At 39.0% G+C, this 23957-nt stretch overlaps 1 protein-coding gene and 1 long non-coding RNA gene across 2 annotated transcripts in view; one reads left to right on the top strand and one right to left on the bottom strand.

Annotated features, from left to right (window-relative positions):
* Positions 1–21451, bottom strand: part of LOC146687329 (uncharacterized) — a 26586-nt gene extending 5135 nt beyond the window's left edge. The window contains exons 1-33 of the mRNA XM_085439108.1: positions 21363–21451; positions 19662–19714; positions 19120–19146; positions 18966–19034; positions 17982–18035; positions 17758–17838; positions 17533–17595; positions 17386–17451; positions 16128–16196; positions 15998–16048; positions 14250–14354; positions 14053–14118; positions 10897–10956; positions 10685–10756; positions 10471–10536; positions 10192–10260; positions 9971–10030; positions 9646–9710; position 9030; positions 5594–5659; positions 5077–5130; positions 4910–4981; positions 4744–4815; positions 4294–4350; positions 3904–3975; positions 3754–3822; positions 3551–3622; positions 3289–3351; positions 3037–3099; positions 2263–2337; positions 2140–2179; positions 1279–1330; positions 645–1059 (exon numbers count right to left, since the gene is read on the bottom strand). Coding sequence (XP_085295234.1) covers positions 645–1059; positions 1279–1330; positions 2140–2179; positions 2263–2337; positions 3037–3099; positions 3289–3351; positions 3551–3622; positions 3754–3822; positions 3904–3975; positions 4294–4350; positions 4744–4815; positions 4910–4981; positions 5077–5130; positions 5594–5659; position 9030; positions 9646–9710; positions 9971–10030; positions 10192–10260; positions 10471–10536; positions 10685–10756; positions 10897–10956; positions 14053–14118; positions 14250–14354; positions 15998–16048; positions 16128–16196; positions 17386–17451; positions 17533–17595; positions 17758–17838; positions 17982–18035; positions 18966–19034; positions 19120–19146; positions 19662–19709 — 2334 coding nt within the window. The 5' untranslated portion in view covers positions 19710–19714; positions 21363–21451. The remainder of the gene's footprint in view (positions 1–644; positions 1060–1278; positions 1331–2139; positions 2180–2262; positions 2338–3036; positions 3100–3288; positions 3352–3550; positions 3623–3753; positions 3823–3903; positions 3976–4293; positions 4351–4743; positions 4816–4909; positions 4982–5076; positions 5131–5593; positions 5660–9029; positions 9031–9645; positions 9711–9970; positions 10031–10191; positions 10261–10470; positions 10537–10684; positions 10757–10896; positions 10957–14052; positions 14119–14249; positions 14355–15997; positions 16049–16127; positions 16197–17385; positions 17452–17532; positions 17596–17757; positions 17839–17981; positions 18036–18965; positions 19035–19119; positions 19147–19661; positions 19715–21362) is intronic.
* Positions 20833–23957, top strand: LOC146687328 (uncharacterized). The gene is made up of 2 exons (XR_014916384.1): positions 20833–20893; positions 23812–23957. It is a non-coding gene; the product is annotated as an uncharacterized LOC146687328 (long non-coding RNA).

The raw sequence follows: 23957 nt of genomic DNA, 5'->3' as shown, positions 1-23957 counted from the left end.
CATACACAATCAGTTAAACATGGACTTAACTGACTGAATCTAGGCTAGATTACATCTCAGAGTGTCTAAATTCAGGGATACAAAACTCTGGATTTACAGTCCTAGGAATTTAAAACACTGCAGTCATTGTTGCAGTGCTGTAATGTAGTATTGTGTCACAGTAAACTGCCATATAAGCACTTGACCAGAGCAGCGCGTACCCATGCACAGGCGTTAACCTTTGAGAAAGAAAGGCTGCCACTTTATCCTCTTTGAAAAAGCCCAAATCAATACTTTTAAGTATATTTTAATACCTTAACAAAACTCGTAAATAATCTTGTGAATAAATAGCACATACAAAATAAGGTTTTCATTGGATGCTTTGCAGTCCTGTGAAATTTAAGTACATGCTTACTGCCTCCATAGAAATAACAGGTGCTGCAAGTCAACACAGCTTGGAGCTGTATGATGCCACCTGCTGAGGGATCTGTGATACTACTGCAAAGCTTAAGAGATTTCAGCTTGGGCAGGCAACATGTTTCTTTGCATTTCAAAACAAAACAAAAAAAATCCATCATATTTTAGTAGGCTCAGGAATGTATTCTGATCTCAGAGAGTGTGCTTTAAATACTTTGTTCTTAACCTTTTAGAAAAAATCCCCTCACCTGCACAAACTCCATGCACTCTCTGAGGACTTTGATCTCCTCCTGGTAGCCCTGGATCATTTTCTCCATCTTCTTACGGTCCATGTTGGAGTGGACCGTATCTGTGATTTTAGCCGTCGCTGACGTGATGCTGCCTGCCGTCGCCACACCGATCCCCACTGCTGTCACAATAATAGAGGCGCCAAAAGTGAAAGGCGCCAGAATGAGGCCTGTGATTGTGGTGACGCTACCCGCGACGCTGGCCACGCCTCCGCCCACAGCGGCCGACACAGTCTTCTTATGGAACTCATCCGCAGCGTCCGCCATAGCCAAAAGCTCCAGGATGCGATGCTGTAAGGACGCCCCGCGCTGGTTGAAAAGACGCACGAAAAGACGGGCTGCCATGTAGACGCGGTCGGCTGCCTGCTCCATCGCCCTGCAGAAACAGACACAAACAGAAACATTATGCTTATCAATCTGACACATAAAGTTGTAATTATTATTATTAAGACTAGATTTACTGCTAAATTTAAGCCTTAAAGTTGTCAACAAATCAAAAAAGAATTATACCCTAAAAACAAATGCAAAAATCTCAAATATTATGTTTACTGGAAACATGAAGGTAAAGTTATTAAAAAACAGAAACTGTATTCACATTTCCTCATCCTCTGCCCGGAAATCAGAAGTCTCATTCCACTCCTTCCAACCTGGCAAACAGCAGCAGAAATAATACAACGAGTAGACAGAAAACATAAAAAATATATAATAGTTCTCCTAAATGTTGAAACTAGGGCTGTGCGATATGACCAAAATCTCATATCCCGACGATATGAGATTTATGAGATGAGACGTTATCGGACGATATTCTATCGTCCGATAACAATATAAATCACAAAAATGTAACATTTTCTGTAAATTCTGTGAATCTCGGGCAGCTTGACTTGCGGGAAGTGTTTCCAGCTGCGCGCCATGTAGCTGGAGTTGAGTGTTTTAACCGATGCATGAAACGATACATTTTTAGACATAAGTTGTAAAGGCCGCCGTTTTCTTTTCTTTTCTGTGCTGCGGGGAAAAGCCTGTTCTAACGTTTGAGTCCAAGGTTTATTTTTTAGCACCTGGCGGCTCTTTTTTAATTCTCATCTGCTCTTTCACGTGACTCAGTTTATTTTGAAAAGTCTCAACGGGATCTTGAGCTTTATTGTGAAAGGTTTGTGGAAAATAAACAAGCGGACACGCGATGCTGTTACCGTTGTTGTTGCTAACCATAACGCATAAAAACAGGCGCTTGTCCGTCTGTAGTGTGGTTATATTAAATATAAGAGAAAGAGAGAACTTTAAGAAATTAATATAGCCACTACAGTGACCATCAAAAACGATGAAAAAAATATTGCCGTAAACAGTTTATTTTGCGACACCGCGAAACAAACGATAGCGTAAAATGAAACGATAGACGTTTTTATATCATCATCCGATATATATCGTTATATCGAACAGCCCTAGTTGAAACCACACTAACCTTTGACTGTGTTCCACCACTCCAAAAGCTCATCCTCTTCCTGAAAACAAGAAGCTTGAATGAAGAGACAACTCATCTGTCAAATACCATAAATGACTAACACTCACAAACTCTGAGGCTCACCGGCTCAGTTTCGATTGGGTTTTCCTCAGTCGGATAAGCAGCCATCTCCACCGGCTGAACCTCCACTGTGCTCTCCTGGAAAACAAATAATAAAACAACTGTTAGTCGCACTGTTGCGAGTTTCCTGTCAATTTAAGCACCTTGAGACGCTTTTGTTGTGCACTGGCGGTACATAAATAAAACTGAACTGAATTCATGAAGGCGTCTCTTGATTGCAGTCTTTGAAAGTGATGTGTCTACTTCCTTTGATAGTGTTCTTGACTTGGCTCGATGCTATGATATTGGGTTTTTTAAAACCATGAAAAATATTCTGTCATTATGCACTTCAGTTTTCTTCAGTGGTGTTGCTGAGCTGATCATTGTAGTCGAATCCACCAGACTGCTGATTCGGTCACTCCTAATTTTTCCCCCCTCAGTCTCAGTGAGTTAATGCAACACTTTTGTTAAACCCTGTGAATTAAAGCTGATAATCTGAACTCCAGCCACATATTACATTCTGCTTAAAATCCACTGCGGTGGTGTACACATTGTAAATTACGATATACATATAATAACACATACGTGACAGGTCCACATCAAAAGTCAGAGGTTATCCTATACAAACATTTCTTGTGTGAAAATTTAGAAAAATGAAAATTAAAGACAGTTGAAAATCATAGTTCTGGTTGGAGGTTAAATTAAACAATATGAACATCAAGTGGAGAATTTTAAAAATTTCATTCATGAACCACAATGAATATTTTAACTTAAAATCTTTAATGCCATCATGCTGACCTGTGCTGGGCTCATCTCCTGCAACTCAAGAGTTTCCTCAATGCAAGGCATTTCATCTGAAGTCTGTGGAGGAAAAATGATGATGGTTGTCATAGACCACAATAATCTACACTGAAAGACTTTACATTTTACAGACTGACTGCAAGTTAATTATTAATAAATATAACTTTGGAAAATCTGGTGGAAAAATAAGGTAAAAAAAAAAAAAAAAACGCCAACAAAACAAAAATAACAACAGACAGATGCAGGTACCTGAGAAGCCAGGCCAAGTTTGGGAATGTTAGGAAGAGTTTTCTTAACTCGGAATGACACAACCTGAAAGAAATAAACAAGAGTAATGTTTTATTTATTTAAGTGGAGCTTTGACATCAAAACTGAGAACTCAAATGATGTAAGAAAACGTCTGGATATGCATTGATTATTGTTGATGAACTCCAACTACAGCAGCTGACACTGGAAGTAAAAAGCATACGTCGCACTGATTGTGCTTATTCCTCCTCGTATGCGCTCTTACTCGTCTTTTCTTTTTGATGGTCCTCTTGCGTCTCAGCCCGCCTCCTGCTGGAGCCTCCATGTCCTCATCTTCCTGCAGCAGACAACAGGAATAATTTATTTTCAAGAGAGATCGGCTAAATTTCCTAAAATGTTACTTGCCCAAATTATTAGCTTAAAAAGCTTAAAAAGTTGGGATTTTTATGTGATTGATGTCATTTCTACCTGTTGCTCCTCAGTTTTGGGCGTCCTTCTGAACATCCCAGTGATCCCGGAGAAGACGACTTTTTTCTCCTGTTAACAAAATAAAACCATGAGGCATTTATTTATTTATTTGCTAAACCTCAGAAACAGTGTTAAAATCAAAAGTCTGACCTTTGGGGTGCTTGAAGCTTCTAAAAGATTGTCATTACTGGCAGACAGCTGACTGTTTGCCAAAGCCGCCTCCTTTAAAAAGACAAATACAGTCTTATATAAACTATTAGCACTTATTTTGTGCACCAAACAGGGACAAAAATGTAAAGATTACACTATAATGTTTAAAACCTTTGATGCAGAGTCTCTCATCTAAACTTATATTTAGATTTGCTGGCATCACATTATTAATACAGAGCAGAATATTATTTCTGTGTGCTGCGTCTTACATGCAGCAGCACAAATAGCCTAAACCAGACACTGCATTTCCACAAGTAGAACTCCACAACACTGAGAAAGGATAACTTCCCGACCTGATTATCCTGACAGTAGTTTCAGTAGTAATCTCACCTTTCCTGCATCTGTGAGGCTGTCACAGCTGGCTGACAGCTGCCTCGAGAGGGGATCCTGGAAAAGAAATGCAGTGAATTCAGGAAAAAAGTCCAAATTATTGTATTAAATGATGAAAACAGTCTTTTGATTGATGGTGCTTTCAAAACTTTGGTCTGGTTGAGCGTGATGACATGACAATAAGATTTTATTAGCTGTGTCACATCTGCTTTTGTTTGTGTGTTTGTTTAAATTTTTCATTATTTGCATCCTTGTTTGAGCTGCTGTGGAATATTTTCAGAAGTGAAATAAATATAAATGACATTTTGATTCTTGTTTTGAAGTAAGAAGTAATGACAAATGCGAAGGAAGAAGTACAGTTTTGGCCTTAAAGAGTCATTTTCTGATAATGTACTACATCTAACTCTGAAAAGCATAAAAATACATGAAAAATCCAAATGTATTTGGCACCTGAGTAGCGACAGAGCGTGGAGCTGGTTTGGGAGACTTTTTGAAGAATCCTGCCAATCCTCCTGTTTTTTCCTGAAATATATGAACAGTAAATAATCAAAGACATAAATGAGGGTGAAACAGGTCATGACTGTGACTGTCCAAATGTTCTGGTCCACATCTGTACCGTTACTGTGTTTGCTTCTGACAGGTTTTCATCGCTGGTTGATAATTTCTGTTCTTCATCTGCGTTTGTTTCCTGAACAAACACAACATAAAGCATAAAAAAGACCAACACAAGTACAACTGAATATCTTTGAGTGTATTATAGTTATTTAAAGGGCAACACTGCACCTCATCTGCTGGTTTTGGAGCTCTCTTGAACATCTCACTGAAATGTTTTTCCCCCTGAAATCAGACAATTAACAATCTTGCTAACAGACAGTACAGACTACATCAGTTTCATAAGGTCTGTCTGAAAAGTAACATGGCTAACAATGACTTCTTCTTTTTCTTTTTATTAGGATCAATATCTCCAAACATTGATTGGAGATAAAACAGTGTGTTGAACTGAGGAATCCAGAAGAGAGAAAACAAAAACGAAGGGTAACTCAAGCACCAAGACAAAGTTAAAATGTTGATGTGGAAGTGGTTAAAGTGTGACGACATGAAATCCCACAAAGGAAACGATCTGACAAACAAATAAAAAAACAAGACAAGAATGAAGCAACTCAGTATGAGGTCTGCTTTTATACACAGTTTCAAGATTACACGGGATGCCGTGTGTGAAAGAGGAATATTACTGATTTAGCATAAACACTGAACGTAAAAAGCTGAACATGTAATCGCTCTGCGCAGGGCTGACACTGACCTCATCCAACAGGTTGTCAATGCTGCCGGATCTTTTTAAAATTTTAGCCAGGCCTCCTTTTTTCTGCTAAAACAAACACATTTAAGTTACTTTTTAAAATTCATTAAAACATTCAGTAGCAAAAACTGTCTCAGGGAAAATAAAACAGGAACTTGACAACACGCCGACTTTCGATATCAGTAAGCCTCAATGTCACAGTGATTTATTCTAGTACTGTACGGAAGTTTAACCCTCACTGAAGTGTACTTGCATAGTATTTTAATTTCCTCTTATACTTCTACTCCCTTACAGTTATTTGACATCTAAAGTTATTGCTTAATTTTCTTAAAAACACACTTAAGTTAGTAAAATAAAAAATAAAAAAGCACCGTTCACACATTGTGTGCAAAATGTCCTCACCCGAATATTTTACTCCTTCAGTTAAGTTTCACATAAGCGTATACTACAAGCAGGTAGGTGGAGAGTTTGAGAAACTGGCTGCTTAGAAGTGGACTAATATGGATCCACGAGGATGTCAACATGTCAAATCGATTTTTATTTCAATTCAATGTGCAGTTGTCAAGATAAGATGTGATGTGTCCAAAGAATTCTTGCAAAAAGTGTAAAACAAACCAAAGAATTATATGTAAATACAGTATTTAGGACTTACTTTAATATTTAAAAAACACAATAAAATAAAAAGGGACCTTCTCTGCTTAATTACTACTTCAACTGTAAGTACTTTAGAGTCTTTTCTTTGTAAGATTTTACTTGTAATAAAGATTTTGACACATCTGCAGAGGTTTTAATTATGTAGATTATTATATAAGTATCAATATTTCATGACACATATTTGAAAGCAGTAAATGACTCATTGCACTCACTGCATCAGATCTAATGTGTGTGGCCAGGTTTCAGTTCATGTTCACATGACTAACGCAGCTACAGTTGATTTTTGTTTTGTTTTTAAAGGAGAAGAAGGTTTTTTTTGTTTTTTAAATCGAGTACCTTTGTGACGGTTGTGTCATTCACATTCTCACAGCTGGCCTCAGTATTTACCACCAACTCCTGAATTAAAAGCAAAGAACAATAAAAACCAACGTCTCCTCTGTAGCTTGGTGTTTGATTATAAGACCTGGTTCGTTAGCGGTTTCAGTAAAAGTTGCGGATGAAGAGATTTGCCATAGAAGTTGGGTTTTTTTGTTTGTTTGTTTGTTTGTTTTTGTTTGAGCCAACAGCTCATCATGAAATCATGAACTCTGTGTGTTGGCTTGGTGACAGACTTGATTTGTCTATGGCACCCTTCCTTTCACCCTGTGACAACCAGGGTAGGCTTCAGCCCCCTACGACTGTAAATTAGATGAGCAATAGAGGACAGACAGAAGGGAGTGTCTGACATGGTGATGCTTAACCAATGTGTGCATTCATCAGAAAGACCAAAGCAAAGCACTTCTGGAAGTTGTAGAGTATTTAGGCAATACCACCACAGTGACAAAACAAAAAAGAAAATCTTCCAAAATATGCATACGTATAACCAGGAAAGTATCACTATGACTGAATATGAAAAATAAGAGAAAAATTGTTTCCTGTACATTTAGCTTTTTTTAGTCTGCCTATGTCAAGTTCTGCTTGTCCCTGAATATAATAAACACGTCTTTGTCATTTCTGTTTTGCTTTCTATGGTACGTTTAGCCAATAGCATATCTGTAATGCAGGGCACCAATTCTTAAACTGTAAGGCCTATCTATAGTAGACCTGAGAGGTCAAATGCACTGCAACTTAAGAAAACACCTCCCTTTCAAAGTGTTGACGTTTAGATAGTGATTGTTCTCATTTATCACCTTCCCACCATTACCTTCACTTTGCCTGCTCTCTAATCCTTTAATTTACCTTGAAGCACACTCTCACGATCCAATTTTTTATTCCTGTGCACTGCATTTATACTCTTTTGTAAATATTTATTTGGGGGCTTTTTGCCTTTTTTGACAGGGTGAGAGAGAGCCGGGGAAGGGGACTCGAGCCCAGGTCACTGCATTTCAGCCATCAGGCATATAGGCACCTGCTCAACCAGTGAGCAACACTAGTACCTGAATTTATATTCTTTAGTAATAAATATAAACTTCACTTTAATTTACATTGTTTTCAACCAGTTTATATTCTAAATGTGGGGAGCATCTTTAAATAATCACTAACATTCATAAACCTTTCTTCTGTAAAACCTTTATTTTCTACTCCAATATAACCAGGGGTGCACATAAGTGGTCTGCAGGTGCGCATTCGCTGTCAAAATAAAAGACGCGCACCAGATAAGAAGTTGTAAGGCGCGTTTGCGTACATATAAAAGGCACTGTTTTTGTCCGCTAGAGTGGGATTTTCACGGCATATTTTGCACCACATCTCTGTGCGTTCATCATTTGTTTGAAGCCAGCTCACCTCCTGCAACCACTTTTCTGAGAATACGCGCTTCTTTTGCGGTTCGGACTCCTTCTGACATTTCTTTGGAGGTGGAGGAACACCAAAGTAATTGCTTAAAGGAGCTTCTTCGACATCTTTAAGAGTTCTAAACAAATGTCTGTCCTCCTCCAGAAAATCTTATGTACGCAAACGCGCGTTGCAACTTCTTATCTGATGCGCGTCTTTTATTTTGCCAGCGAATGCGCACCTGCGGACCACTTATGTGCACCCCTGAATATAACCTCCTGCTGGCCTGTGAATCTCTTATCATCCTAACAAACCCCAGCTCCATCATCTTGGATCACAGCTGGTGCTGGTCTGATTAGAGTGGCCCTCCACCTTGCAGCGGTTGTCCAGAGCAGAAAAAAAGACTGCTGTTGTCCGAGATGGTTGAGTGTGACCACAGGATGAGCTCCTCAGCAGTCCTGGTGTGAAATCTTTTATAATCCTTCTAGTTTGCATTATTGGGTGTGTGTCTGCTTTGATTAAAGGTTGGTGCCAACCTTGGCAGATGTAGCTTGTAGCTGTCTGTTAGGCTCCAGCTCCTTTCTCCTATACACAGTAGAAAAAGGTTTTCACCACCAACTGGCGTTTTCATCAGTCAGTTAGCAGTGTCTGGTTCAATCACCCTCAGATTTCTGGCTTCAGATATGAATATTATAATAACACAAAGTCCTCCAACGTTTGTTAAAAACTCTTTTTTGTTGACACTTTTGCCTCCATTATCTTCACTGAGCTGTTTACTCTTTTAACTTATCTTAACACATACACTATAAACTCCATTTCCCCCCCATGTTCTCCACTTTACACCTTTTAGTATTTTACTGACCACCACATGAACCCTACCTGAGTTTCCTTCAGCTTAAACCAATATTTGCAGTAGTTCATGTTTTTCCTACAGACGTAAGATTTAAGATGTTTGTGCGTGTGCATGTACCAAAGGTGCAAAAAAAGTATTTCTGCATGTGCATATGAATGGATTTGAGTGCTGCAAAAGACTGACTCTGAAATACATTTTTAAAAAGCCACTTTTAAGTTTCTCCTCTGCAAACATTTTAACTGTTGTGTATTTCATGATGTAGCAGAATGATGTAATTCAGCTGCCTCGCCTGCGAGTCTCATGTCACGTGGGTGAACTTGGACTGCATGGGTGCTGCAGCTCTCAGCGAACATCTAGAGCAGTATGAGGACATGCCGCGTGTCCAAGATGGTCGAACTGGAGTCTATTTAATGGTGGAATGAGGTCCTCTATGGAGAAGAAGCTGAATGATATTTGCACTGCCACAGTAAAAACTAGTCTGGAACATAAGAGATGGGGGTAGGTTGGAAAAGTAAGTAGTGACTGAACTTTTAAAATTAGAGATGGACGACTGTTCCGCACTTTTTATTTTCTAATACAGACTAGAAATAGATAAAAATAAGTCCGCAAATGTATCTGGGTGGCCTCCCCAAATGCACACTAGTTATTGAGAGCCTGTCATTTAATAATTTCAGCGGTTTACACAACCCCTGCCGGGCATCCCTTCTCCAGGAGTTTTGGGGAAAAAAATTATCTTTTCTTGGTGACATCAGAACAATTAATTGGAATTACATCAAGATAATATTAAATGATCCTCAACTTTGACTGGGCTACAGTCAGATCATCATTGGAGTTGGGTAAGTCACCATGCAGGGACTGCTGGTCCTGAAACAAAATTTTTTGTTTGAGTAGTTATGAAAAACATCATGGGAGTCAGGGAATGTTTTATCAGATTTTCTAACTGATCACTTTCAGCTTTGGCTTGTTTCGGCAACTTCTTTAACATCCCAGCGTATCGTAGTTTTTTTTCCCTGAGACAAACAGGAACAGTATGCTCGTGCTCATTTATCACAGATCTCTGTGTGTACATTAAAATTCCACGTGACGTTATCTCTGCTGCCACTACAGCAGCTGCTGGACCTCACCTTGTTTTTAGACAGGCTGTCGCTGCTGGCAGAAAGCTCACTGTGGGCACTCAGATTCTCCTGAAACACCAAAGTCATTTGAGAGGGAAAAAAAATATACCGATAAACTAAAATTAATGTTTCTGTCCACGTATTTCTAAGGCAAATAAGTTCTCCTAAAAGTTAAACCATTATTTTAACAATTTAAATTGTTATTTTGAACAGTTCTGTTGCAAGCTCACCTGCGTTGGCGTCTCAGCGACTGGTTTTTTTGGCTTTTTAAGGAAACCAAACAAGTAGCTTCCCTTTTCCTAAGATAGATTAGATAAAACATGATGATGACCACACATCTCCATCTTTCCACAAACACAAGAGAATTGATATTGATGATCTAAACGCATGTACAAAATTAGAGCTTCCGAACAAAAACAACTCCATGGCAGCTTGTCTAACTCCCTCCCTCGGCCTCTATCCTCTTGTGCAAGAGAATTTCCTCATTTGCTAAAGATAAGAAAACTTACATGAGACATCTCTGATGTTTTCTCGTCTTCTTCTAGGTCTTCAGAATTACTGTCTGCTTTATTGTCCTGCCCAAAAAATAAGAGCGTGCAATTTGATTATCAGGTGATGGAAGCAGTAACCTAATCATGCGAGCTTATGTCTTTTGTGTGACTAGTTACGCAATACATGTGCATATAATCTGGTATGTTTTATGTGTATTTTTGATGATTCTACCTGATCAGTTTGAAGACTTTCTGTTGGTTTCCACCTCTTCTTTAACATCCCACTGTACCATTGTTTTTTTTCCTGAAACAGACACGCTCGGTTATTCTACCCAAAGTCAGACAACTAATTTTGCAGGTAAATATACCACTGAGCTGTATGTGTACACTGTAATTCCAGATAACATTATCTCTGCTGCCACTACAGCAGCTACAGGGCCTCACCTTGTTTTCAGACAGGCTGTCGCTGCTGGCAGAAAGGTCACTGTGAGAACTCAGATTCTCCTGAAACACCAAAATGATTTCAGATTTTAAAAAAGATAATAACACTAATATTATCCAAAAAGTTGATTCTGGACTCAGCATTTTCAGTGGGAGAAACATTTCGCCACTCATCCAAATTCAGTTCAGTTCATGTTTATTTCAAACATATACATTCACCAACATTTCATAATATCATTCCATGCAGTTGTTTGAAAAGGAGTAGGCAGAAGTATGTATTTATTTAGCCCGACCCCCTCAGGTTTACATCTTAATCATTTCCTCGTCATCTAAATTTAAACAAGAAAAACGTATACAATGGTTTCAACTTTTCTCACATTCGACTAAAACTATGTTTAGATTTACTATTTTGCAAAGGAAAATAAACATCACTTTGACTGCTGTCTTGGGTTAATTGCATTTTCTTCATTCTTTTACTTATTTAAAATTTATTTTTTGAGTTTTATTTTAAACTGGTTTATATCACTACTGACTAGAGATGGACCGATCCGATATTACGTATCGGTATCGGTCCAATACGGACCTAAATTACTGGATCGGATATCGGAGAGAAATAAAAAATGTAATCCGATCCGAAGTATCACAAAATCACCTCACAAAACGCGCTACTTGGCGTAACCCAGATCGGCGCATCGGAGCAGTATGTGTCACGTGATAGAGCGGCTGTTTGGCGGTCTGTTGGAGCATTTGGAGCCTCGTACGTGCTTCCTAACTGCGGCATTTCATCTCGGCGAAAACTATCCCAGAGAAGTAAAGCAAGTGTGTAAGTTCATCCCTGAATGTTTGCATAGTATTTCCACGTTAAGCTTAACAACTGATATATTGAGCCACAGCTGGACTGGCCATCGGAGTTCCATATTGAGGTGAAAAGGAAGCGATTTGTCCCATACTTCAGCTAGAATTAAAAAATAGACACAAAGCTGGAGTTATTCTGTCTTTGCTGCGCAGTTGCATCTACTTCTCTCATTCCCTCCCCCTTCCTCTCCTGTTATTACTTCAAACATGAAACTGATCAATCATCAGCTGATCGGCTTTTCTGCCGCAAGTCCCGTCTTTCTTGTTTATCGCCCACTTTGCGCTAGAAAGAGGAGACCAGCGGCACGTTTAAGCGTGAAAAGCTGTTGTTAGAATGTATTTAACATTACTTTCTAGTATCAGCTGAGGTTTGCTGGGGCCACAGCTGTAAAAGCTGCTGGTCATGATATCTGTTTGGATATGTGGTGAGAGGGAAACATGAAGATGAATCCAGGAGATGTCCTTACTGAATCATCAGAGCTGAGCAGGTGATGGAGAAACAGGTTTACCTTTTAGGTGACATGAATGAGTTGAAGGGAAGTTATGAACTGTTTCTGAGAGACAAATAACACCAAGATCCTTTTCTAAGTAGCTGACGGCTGGTAACTGTGCAGGGGCGGGTCTAGCAAAGCTTTGTCAGGGGCCAGGTAGGGCACTAACAGGGAGAGGGGGGCACAAAGAAATACTGTTCTTTGTTATGTCATTTAAAAACTTTGAATAAATAATTATCTGAATCTTACAACAAAAGTGGTCATCTGATTAAATGTATAGAAATCCATTATTGTATATAGTAACTAATAAGTCTAATATACACCCTAGTAAGCTATAGTACTTTTTCCTTTGGAAAGGTACCATCTGTGCAGTCTGCAATTCTGTTGAAGCAAGATGTTGAATCTATTTAATTATTGAAGAAAAATAATTGATTTCTGTGCATTTGTTTTACACTTGCATTAAATTAAAGTTGATTACATCGATTAAGGGCGGGGGGTGGTTCCCTAATATTTTTGCTGGGAGTTGGCAACCCTATTAGTTAGGTTGCTTAATATATCCACTAAGTACTCTTTAAAATACCAGAATAGGGAGGATGGTGTAGGTTTAAATTTATTAGATTGATCAGTGTTGCTGAACTATAAAATGGAGTGCATTTTTTGCATACAGGTATAACAGAATAGCTTCAATCTCTTGTTTTTTAAAACTTGAGTATGAACTTATACAAAATGCAGCAATATATTTATAAAAAAACAGTTTTATTGATTACAAAATACGCTATATCGGATTCATATCGGTATCGGCAGATATCCAAATTTATGATATCGGAATCGGTATCGGACATTAAAAAGTGGTATCGTGCCATCTCTACTACTGACCTTCATTTCTTCTTTTAACTCATTCCAGAATTTAACTCCCGCTATTGAAATAGACATCCTTTTAAAAGTTGTTCTTACTCTTTGTATTTTTAAATTCCACTTCCCTCTAAAATTATACCTCCCTTCTCTCTCTAAGAACCATTTACTTATTTCGACTGGGAGCATCCCTTTCCTTGCTTTATATATTATTTGCACTGTTTTAAACTTTACCAGATCCTGGAATTTTATAGCTTGCGTCTTAATAAAGAGTGCATTTGTGTGAGCCCTATACCCCTCCTGATCCTGAGATTTGATTGTCTGGGTGAAAATCAAATCTCAGGATGTACCACAATTCACGGATCACATTGACTCGGTGGACCAACACATCAAATTCACCAGGGAGGATATGAAAAGTGGCAGGTTAGCCTCTTAGACTGTGAGATTTCTATCAGTAATGGGGGACATTTAAAAGTTGACGTATACCGTAAACCTACACATATGGATCAGTATTTAAGGTTTGACTCTCATCATCCACTGGAGCACAAACCTGGTATCATCAGGATGCTAGAACACAGAGCAAACACCATCCCCACAGACACAGTGGCCAGGGAAGCAGAAGAACATTTTTATTTCTACATTTTACATCATTTTATTATTTAAGAAATAGTGCACACTCACTTGTGCTGACATCTCATTTGGTGATTTTTTTTGTTTGTTTTTAAGGATACCAGAGAAGAAACCTCTCTTTCCCTGGAAAGGAATGTTTGTTTGTTTTCTTTTGGCATAAACACAGCAGCAAAATTAATTCAAAGTTACTCCAGACTGCTGCTGTACGGCTTATGAACAGGATCTAAATACATACACAGAATTAGAGCTTTGTGTTTAAATGATGGCATCTTTGCCTCTTTCCTCCTGTGGAGTTTCTCCCCAATGCTAATGCCACTGCAACAAAACTTACATGGGACGTTTCTGATGTTTTCGCCTCTTCTTCTCCTTCTTCAGCATCACTGACGGCTTTACTGACCTGAGAGCAAACAAGAAAAAAAGAGTCAAAAAAAATTATCCAACATTAAGTCTACACACTAATCATATAATGTGTGCGTTTTAAATGGAAAAGCAGAACTTTACTTTTAATATTCTTTTATCAGTTTGTACCTGTTTGGGTTCTGCGGTTTTTTCTTGCTTGATTTTCTCTACAGATTGTTGGTTTTCTGAGGCCACTTCTTCTGTGCTAGAATCTGGACTCTGCTTTCTGCTGGCCTGAAAAAAGAGTCAACAATGTGATTGATAAACAAAAAACAAGACGCAAAAAACCCCCCCCCACAAAAACAAATGTGGCTATACCCTAAAGCACGGGCGCCAACATCTACAATTTCTTTACATATGAAACAAGTTGGTCATTAACCAAAACAAAGTATTGTAACAGGCAAATGCGGCTCTCAACAAAGTTACAAATGAAGTGACGTCATGTGAAAACTTAGTAGGCAGTAAACAAAGTAGACCCCAAAAAACATGTTAAAGACAGGAAGTGTGATTTTATGCACAGTGTTGGGGAGTATACATGTACAACTGTTACGTATTTAAAATACAAAATATGAGTAACTGTATTCCGTTACAGTTACCATTTAAAAAGGTAGTATTCAGAATACAGTTACTTTGTTGAAATAAATGGATTATTTTCCTGTTTCATATGTTAGGCTGTGCCCTTTTTGGTAATTCCACGCCGGTGGAAACCCGAACAAAACACGCATTAAGAGGCTCTAATGCCTGTGTCTCAATCTCAGGGCCCATGTCACCTCGACTTGCAGCCCGCATAATCACATGAAGAAATATTTTTTAAAATTATTATTTAAAAAATGATTTAATATGAAGGCAATAGGCAGAGTTTTACAGGCATAGCCCTAAAGAATGTAGCCTCATGGGCAGTGTAGTGCTGCAGGGAGAATGGACTGCCATACCCATTATGTGTCTGTGAGCGCGAGGAGGGAGAAAAAGGAGAGTCGAACAGTAAGAGTTGTGACCGACCAGAAACGGGAGATGGGAGCATGTAAATATAATAATAACCACTGCAGCCAAAAAGAGTGCCTGACGAGCCCAGTTGTAAGTAAGCTATTAAGACTCGAAGGTTCCGTTGGAGCAGCCTTTCAACGCCGCTCTTTGTCTCTCGCTAGCAAACTTGACCCAGACAACAAAGTAAAGCTAGTTTTCGGCTACGAGCCCAACACGGAACCCGACGTATTAGCCAGAGGTCCCTTTACTACGGTTCGGAGCCGCAGACCTGTTTTATATACGCGGGGAATAGTTTTCTATACGAGATCGCTGCTAAAAGTGCAGCCTTACCTAATGTCCACCCTACTGTTACTCATTTTATATTAAGATTTAAAAATCTAGTTAGTATTGGTATGGCGAGCAACCTTCAGTAAAAGTAATAAATCACACAGCAATAGTACATTCATGTAGTTGTAAAAAGCACGATAATATATTAAGTAATCCAAAGTATTCAGAATACCTACGTAACGGAATACGTTACTAAATACATTTTGGGGCATGTATTCTGTAATCTGTAGTGGAATACATTTTAAAAGTAACCTTGCCAACACTGTTCATGCACCAACTTTCACGTGCTTGCACATCTTGGTGGATTGTTAAAATAGGAAAGTGTTTATAAACACCAGAGCTAAATTAAACCAACAAGTTGTTTTCAATTTGTGCAGCCAAAGATATATTTTGTGTTATCGTCTTATTAAATATTCGATCATTTTTGAAAGTAAAGCAACATCAAGGCAAAGTGAAGAAAACCCACACAGTGCAGTTAACACCACCACGACCATCAGTCAAAGTGTTTGAGAGACAGTAACGCGCAGCAGCCACCACTAACAGAAAGCTCAGGCTGGGCTTCGTACCTTTGGCGATGACTTGAATTGCAACCCTTTCATTACTGCTTTCAGAACGCCCTGCCAACCACAGTCACATGTCACAAAAACAGCTGAGATCACTGACAGTGGAGCGCTTGGTAACACGCATGACACATACCGGTTTGCTGTCGGGAGCCTGTTTGACTGGGACGTCATCAGTCTTTTCCTCTCCATTCGTCATGTAACCCTGAGTAGGAAAAAAAGAAAGCTCAGCACACCAATCCACATTAAAACTAAACTCTGACTACTCAGCTGACCAGAAAGGCTCAGAAAGAGTCACAAACAGCAGCTCTCATATGTGGAGAGACCTGGCAAAATGGGCTGGATTATTATTCTTATTTATTTAAATGCTGCAGAGATCTTTAACTTTTTAATCTCATGATGTGATGTACTTTGTTTATACAGATACTATGTTTTTATTTTTTGTTAATGCTTCAAATTCTCATATTTTCAAAATTTTCCCAACTTTGATGTGAGCGACTGAAGCGACTACCAATGAGAGTGAAGGACACTGGTGATTCATTTGTGGCAAGGTGGTAAATACACAAGATTGTTACTTAGGCAATTGGCACATTTTCTAGCAAGTGACCATCAACAACAAAGCAATGTGTGACAATGTGCGCTTTTTGTCTGGACGCCGCTTTATGTTTCATTTATACATCTGCGTTGAATCTATGTAGACCTTACAATGTAGCCCACAAGACTATCCAAAGACAGCATTCACACCTGTGCAGGTGGATGAACATTAGTTTGCCCTACTGCACAGGGTTTCGGGAAAGTTTCGATTACAATGTACCTACCACAGATTCAACGCAGAACAAACATCCCTTATTAGTCCTAACACTGATTCCTCTGCTTGAGGGTTTCCAGACTGGCAAGAAGACAGGACGAGGGGCGAGTCAAGATTATTAAAATGGAGGGGAAATTGTTTCTAGGGAGGAACAGGCATCATAATTTAAAAGAAATATTCATTTATATAATGAAAAATAGGATTTCGCCACTTCCACATCCATCATTAACTAATTTTGAAACAACTTGTTGTGCATCACTGCTTACAGAACAGTATAAACAACAAGTAGATACATTAGCCTGAAACAGTGCAAAAGTACACACACACACACACACACACCCTGATATGCTAACACAAAATGTTAAAGCTTGTCTAAAGCCCTGCTGTGCATTTACACTGAACAGCTGGAGGTGCTTTGCTAATAGTGAAAGTGGGCGCTCTCCCTTTTTGGCTCCACTGAAATATTCCAGTCAGCATTGAGTTATTACCCTACAACAAAGCACACGTGTAGAGAAAGAGCAAGACATTGTATGTACTGTGCATGAACTAAGCCTGAGCTGAGCATTATTGGGTGCAGTTCAAATACCTGTTTGAAGTCTGCATCATCTTTGGGAACCGCAGCAGCTTCAAGTTGCTCAGTTTCTTTGGCACTCTGGAAAGAAAGAGGAAGGTTTTGATCTGGGAGTTTATGAAAAGAAGCGAGGAGGAAGATGGTACTTTGCTGCGTTTGTACCTCTGTGACCTTGGTCTGTGCGCTCGGCCTGCGTTGGCTGTATCTGGTTGGGGCGTTCAGTTCCTGCAAACACAAAACGCCCCACATGGAACAATAACAAAAGACATATGGAACAGGAAAGAAACATGAAACCCTGAGAAGCTCCAAACTCATGTTCATTTCAACATGAAAACAGAAAACAGTAAAACAATAGTTTTACATTGACCCTGAGAAAATGTGCTGTACCTTCTCTGTGGGTCTGGGTGGGACCACGGGCGTCTCAGGTGGTTTATCTTTTGTCTGTTGTTGCTTCACATTTCCATCGTTCTGATAAAGAAAAAAAAAGTTGTAAACTTGTTTTTAAAGGTCACACAAATGAGCGAGATATCTGAAGTAGGAAAATGAAGGAAAGCTGTAATGATGTAAGTGGTAAACAGCAGTAGTGGAGAAGCAACACAATGTGTACACACCCCATTGTATGCTGCTGTGACTTTTTTCAGTCTGTATTGTGTGTGACTCAGTTCCTGTGGAGAAAATACAAATCTGGTTTGAAATAAATGAGTACAGTAGAACAATTTAAAACAGATTTTTAGAAACCACACAGTTTTTTTAGACTGAAGAGCCACTTTCACACAAAACTGTAGAGAATCCTGTCAGAACATTATTCAAAGTTCATCTTTCTCACATTCAGGGCAAAGCAGGAGTAACTTTGATTACTGGAAATGCTCTGCGTGCTTTTCACAGGCAGACACTCACTACCTGTGAATTCACCTGACACTTATTTGTTCTAATCTCACACTGGTACAAATCGCTGACATCACAAAGACTCTGCTCAAGCGCTGGCAGGTTACAGACCGGCTGATGAACGATCTGACTGCGTTCTCACATCACTTGTGTCAGTGTTCAAGGCTGGCAGGCATGTGTGAAAACAGCTTAAGAAAAATGTTTAGGCTGAATAAGATAAGATTTCCCAAAAAACAAAAAAATAACATAATAGTTTAAATAAATAAGAATGGCCCATAAAGTAAAACGATATAAGGTAAAAATTAACAATGTACACAAAAAAAAAATTAACACAAAGGAAAAAATATAATAAAATTTAAGATCTTAAAAATGACTAAAACAAATCAGATGTGATCAAATGATCAGTTAGTAAAAGTCTAATTGATACAGGTGACAAATTTTTCTTTTATTACAGAAGAAGCTTTATTGGCTTTTAATAAATGACCAAAATTATAAAGCAGATATTTCTTTTGTACTCAGAGGTCATCCCATTCAAAAACAATCTCACACCTAACGTCCATACGGGAAGAAGCCGTTTTTGAACAGTTCAGCTCCTGTTAGCTTCATCATTTCAATGAAAAATCAAATAAGTCAGCATGTATTATTATCATTAACCATTTGATGTCAATACATTTGAAATCTTTTATTTTCTGTGCACACGCAGGACTTACAGAATCTGTCGGTCTCTGAGGAACAGCAGGAGGGGGTTTCTCAGGTCTCTGTGGTTCATTTCTTTTTATCTGAAAATATGTTTATAATATATTTACAGCATGTGATTATTTTAAACACCAGCTTAATTATTTATTTATGTGTTTATCACTCTACCTCTGTGGGCTTCGGAGGAGGTTTGGGCTATAAATGGAGAAGAGAGAGAAAAAAAGAGAAGCTGTTAGCTATGCTAAGTACTGTTTGGGCTTTGGGCGTTTAAAGGTTTAGCTTTTAATCTATTAGGCAAATATTAACAAGATGTGCGATTAGTCTCTAATATTCTCTGCAGCAGCTCAGACATACAGCATACATAAATAACAATTTGCAGCCATAACAAGAACAAGATATTGTGCAGCTTTTTGTGATGAAGTCAGTCCAGGATTAGAAGACACAGTAAACACTAAGATGACCTGAAAACACAGACAAAATAACTCCTCCAGCATCGTTCCTGCAAAGTGCTTGAAAGATTCTACAGAAAAACTTGTTCAGTGTAAAATGCAGCTTGTACACTGACTAATTTGTGCAAGTACTCTCAATTTACTTCAACACTTAAAACATCTGCACTGCAGGCTGTATATACATTTACAGCACCGTATGGGTGATGTGTTGGGGTTGTGCATTGCTTGTGTTTGTTCTGTGTTAACTGTAAATGTTCTCACCGACTTTGGTTTCTTCTTGACTTCTGGTTTCATCATACACACCTCCATCCTGCCTGCAGAGAGAGATAAAGGGTTTAACTTCTTTGTGATGGCAGCATCACCATTTGTATGCCAACGGGAGCAGCAGCAGCAGTAAGAGACCACCTTCCACCATTCAGCACAGCAAATATCGACTTGTCCACAGTTTATTGCATTCACTAGTTCATGCATTTATTACTTCCAGGCTGAACTACTGTAATTCATTATTATCAGGATGTCCTAAAAACTCCCTGAAAAGCCTTCAGCTAATCCAAAATGCTGCAGCAAGAGTCCTGACAGGGACTAGAAAGAGAGAGCATATTTCTCCTGTTTTGGCTTCCCTTCATTGGCTTCCTGTTAAATCCAGAATTGAATTCAAAATCCTGCTCCTCACATACAAGGTCTTAAATAATCAGGCCCCATCTTATCTTAATGACCTTGTAGTACCATATCACCCTATCAGAACACTTCGCTCTCACACTGGTGCCTTCCTTGTTGTTCCTAGAGTATTTAAAAGTTGAATGGGAGGGAGAGCCTTCAGTTTTCAGGCCCCTCTTCTGTGGAACCAGCTTCCAGCTTGGATTTGGGAGACAGACACTATCTCTACATTCAAGATTAGGCTTAAAACTTTCCTTTTTGCTAAAGCATATAGTTAGGGCTGGACCAGGTGATCCTGAATCCTCCCTTAGTTATGCTGCAATAGATGTAGGCTGCCGGGGGATTCCCATGATGCATTGAGTTTTTCCTTTCCAGTCACCTTCTCACTCACTATGTGTTAATAGACCTCTCTGCATTGAATCATATCTGTTATTAATCTCTGACTCTCTTCCAGAGCATTTGATTTCAGCTATATATAAATTTTAAATAAACACGAAAAGTAATATTTTCAGCCATATGTACATACTGTTACAGTGGTGCATGCTTCTATTAAACATATTTATTTCAAATGATGAGGTCAGCATATGTAGAATCCTCTGAATCAAAAGCTCAGGCTTAAGACTGTTCTCAGTGCTCAATATTAGATAGTGTTTTTAAAAAAATAATATGGCCGTGTTAGCTCTGGCTGTGTGAACAGAAGCCACCCACCTGCTGTTCAAACCTTATGACCATGAAGGGCAGCCAATCAGAAGAAAGAAAGCTCAAAAGGAGAGGAGCTGAAAGAGCTCGTTTCAGATACAGGATGAACCGAGGGTCTGCACCAAGGCTAAAGTAAAGTAAGGCTAAACTGTGAATCACGCAAAGCTACTCTAAAAGGGTTCAAACTAAAAAAAAAATAACGGTTCATTGAACGCCCGCTCCCCATTTCCTATTGCAGCTTTTAAGTTTAACTTTTCGAGGGTTGACTCACAAACATTTGCTCTTACTGTTTAGTTTTTAGTTGCTCCAGGCGTTGCGATTAAGGAATTAATCACAAATATTCTGACTGAATTGTTTTCACGCTACCGATTACAAATACAACCATGCAATTTATACTCACAGTGCTTCTCAAAACTGAAGAAATGTATTTGAGTCAATAATAAACCGTAAGCTTACAGGACCTGACCAACTACAGTGTCAACACTGGAAACCAAAAATAACGCAGGTTAGCTTCCACTGTGCGTATATTTAACTGTAAATGATAAACAAGAAGCTTGTACACAGACAGAAAGTCCCGTCGATGTCTCACTGAGCAGTTTCACCTACCGGAGGTTTGAAGACGCCGCAGACACTCGTGGACATCTAATTTGTAATAAACAAAATCAGTGCGGAGCAAACCGACGACTCCTTCACGGTCAGGGCATTCTCAGGAGTTTTTAAAACTTCTCCAAATCCGCACATCTGCACACTGGTGCGTTCAGGAGTTCCGCGAAAAGCTGCGAAATCACATCTTCGAGTGGAACGCAGCGGTTTTATTTTGTTTTTGTAATTTTAAGTACAATTCTGAACTGAAATGAACTTTACTTATCCTTACCAGAATGAAAAACAACATGAAAAAGATCTAGCTGCTTCATTTTCCAGTGAGATGTAGCACGTACAGGCAACTACTGACAGACTAATACAGTGGATTAGACAAATAAGACACCTTGTAGAGCAAACTTTTTCTAGATTGCCCCACTGTAGAAGCCCCATTTACTTTATTTCATTTTATTTTATGTAAAGAACTTTTTTTTATAATTTTTAGATTATTATTCTTTTGTTTATCAAAAAAGAATAAAACTGATATCATGTAAAAACATATATGCCTACTGCTGAGCACAAAACAGAACAAAGCAAAAAAAATCTAATTCTTTGTCTTGTTTACTTTATTCATTAAACAGGTTACTGTATTTTACAGCTACTTTAACATTTATTTTGCCATGTTTGTCTATTTTACTTTACTGTCTATGTGTGTTATAACATAAAAAGTGTTACAAAACTCTCCTTGATTTCAACAATCTTTGTAATATAATGCTTTATGACTCAAGCATAACACTCTACTTTCACTAAAACTACATTTTTGTTAATGAATTCAAATAAACATCTGTAATTTGGAAACTTGTTCAAAAGATAACATGCTGTTTTTTTGTAAAACTGTACATTTGAAAACTCATGGTCAAAAATAATAATAATTATGTTTTAGCATTAAAATGAAATTTGGATTTGAGAGCTTGTCCATAGTGGTTCGTTAACTATTGCAAAAACACCAGAAAGCTGATTCTGCTCATCTGCACGTGGAATTTTCAGAATCATCCAAGTAAGGAACTGATTAAGCATAAAAAATATTTTGGTAATTGCCAATGCTGTTAATGTAGTGCAGGTAAACCTTACACTAGGTGTTATTCTAATAAATTTGTTAAGCACTATATATATATATATATATATATATGTGTGTGTTACATATATATTGTATTTGATATATAAATTAAATATAAAAATTCCCCGCTCACCCCTGCGGGCAGTCTTTATCCTTCAAGCTCAGGTCCCCTACCAGAGGCCTGTGAGTTTGAGGGTCCTGTGCAGTATGTTAGCTGTTCCTAAGACTGCGCTATTCTGGACAGAGATCTCAGATGTTGTTCCCGGGATCTGCTGGAGCCACTCCGCCTAGCTTGAGAGTCACCACCTAGTGCTCTGATTACCACTGGGACCACTGTTACCTTCACCCGCCACATCTTCTTGAGCTCTTCTCTGAGCCCTTGGTATTTCTCAAGCTTTTCGTGTTCCTTCTTCCTGATGTTGCTGTCATTCAGTATCGCTAGGTCTATCACTACTGCAGTCTTCCCCTGCTTGTCCACCACTTACTATGTGCAGTTGGTTAGCCATCACCATTTTGTCCGTCTATATCTGGAAGTCCCACAGGATCTTGCTCGGGCATCTCCCATTTTGACCTCGGGACTTTCAGGTCATACTCAGCACACATTTTTCTGTATTCTGTACCTGGTTATGGCGTTCCATCTATGTCCTGCCTGCGGGCATCTTGCACCCTGCTGTTATGTGCTGGATAGTCTGACAGACATCTTTACACAGCCTGCACCTTGGGTCTTGCCTGGTGCGGAGGATCTAGCCTCAGCTTGTGCTGAGTATGTGCTCATGCATGCTATCTGCCTGTCTCATTCAGTAAGCCCAAGTATTTCGACACCACCCAAAGATAAGATTGTTCGCTGATTGAGAAAAATTTATATATATATAAAACACCCAGCACGCCCCTGCGGGCGGTTTTATCCTTCAAGCTCGGGTCCTCTACCAGAGGCCTGGGAGCTTGAGGGTCCTGCGCAGTATCTTAGCTGTTCCCAGGACTGCGCTCTTCTGGACAGAGATCTCCGATGTTATTCCCGGGATCTGCTGGAGCCAGCCAGGCCATCCATCCATACATACATCCATACATACATCCATACAATAGACTGGTGACCTGTCCAGGGTGTACCCTGGCTCTCACCCGATGGTAGCTGGGATAGGCTCCATCCCTCCCGTGACCCTGACAAGGATAAGCGGAAGAGAATGGATGGACAAACCAAAAGCAGCTTCTGTGCTTTAAATCCTCACAGGAAAATAAAACGTTATTCAATCTGGGGAGTTCTTGCAGTCAGTAAATATTTATGAAGTAACTGTTCCTGTATTTCACCTGGTTTTCCCTGTTGTAGATGATGCAATTTCTTTGTCTCCTTTCTGGTTTCAGTGATGTAAAGTCACCTGGAAAGGGGCGTGTTCAGTTAGAGGGTTACCTACCTCTGTGGGAGCCTTGGTCAGTTTCATATGACGTCACTGAAGTCATGTAAGTATTTGAAATCCTAAACGAGATGCAAATTAGAAAATAGTAAAAAT

This window comes from Copadichromis virginalis, linkage group LG18, assembly GCF_057382275.1.
Source record: "Copadichromis virginalis isolate Kocher_CV1m ecotype Utaka linkage group LG18, C_Virginalis_male_GT1.1, whole genome shotgun sequence".
NCBI lineage: Eukaryota > Metazoa > Chordata > Actinopteri > Cichliformes > Cichlidae > Copadichromis > Copadichromis virginalis.
The sequence above is the reverse complement of the archived record's forward strand: the minus strand, read 5'-3'. Positions and strand labels throughout refer to the sequence as shown.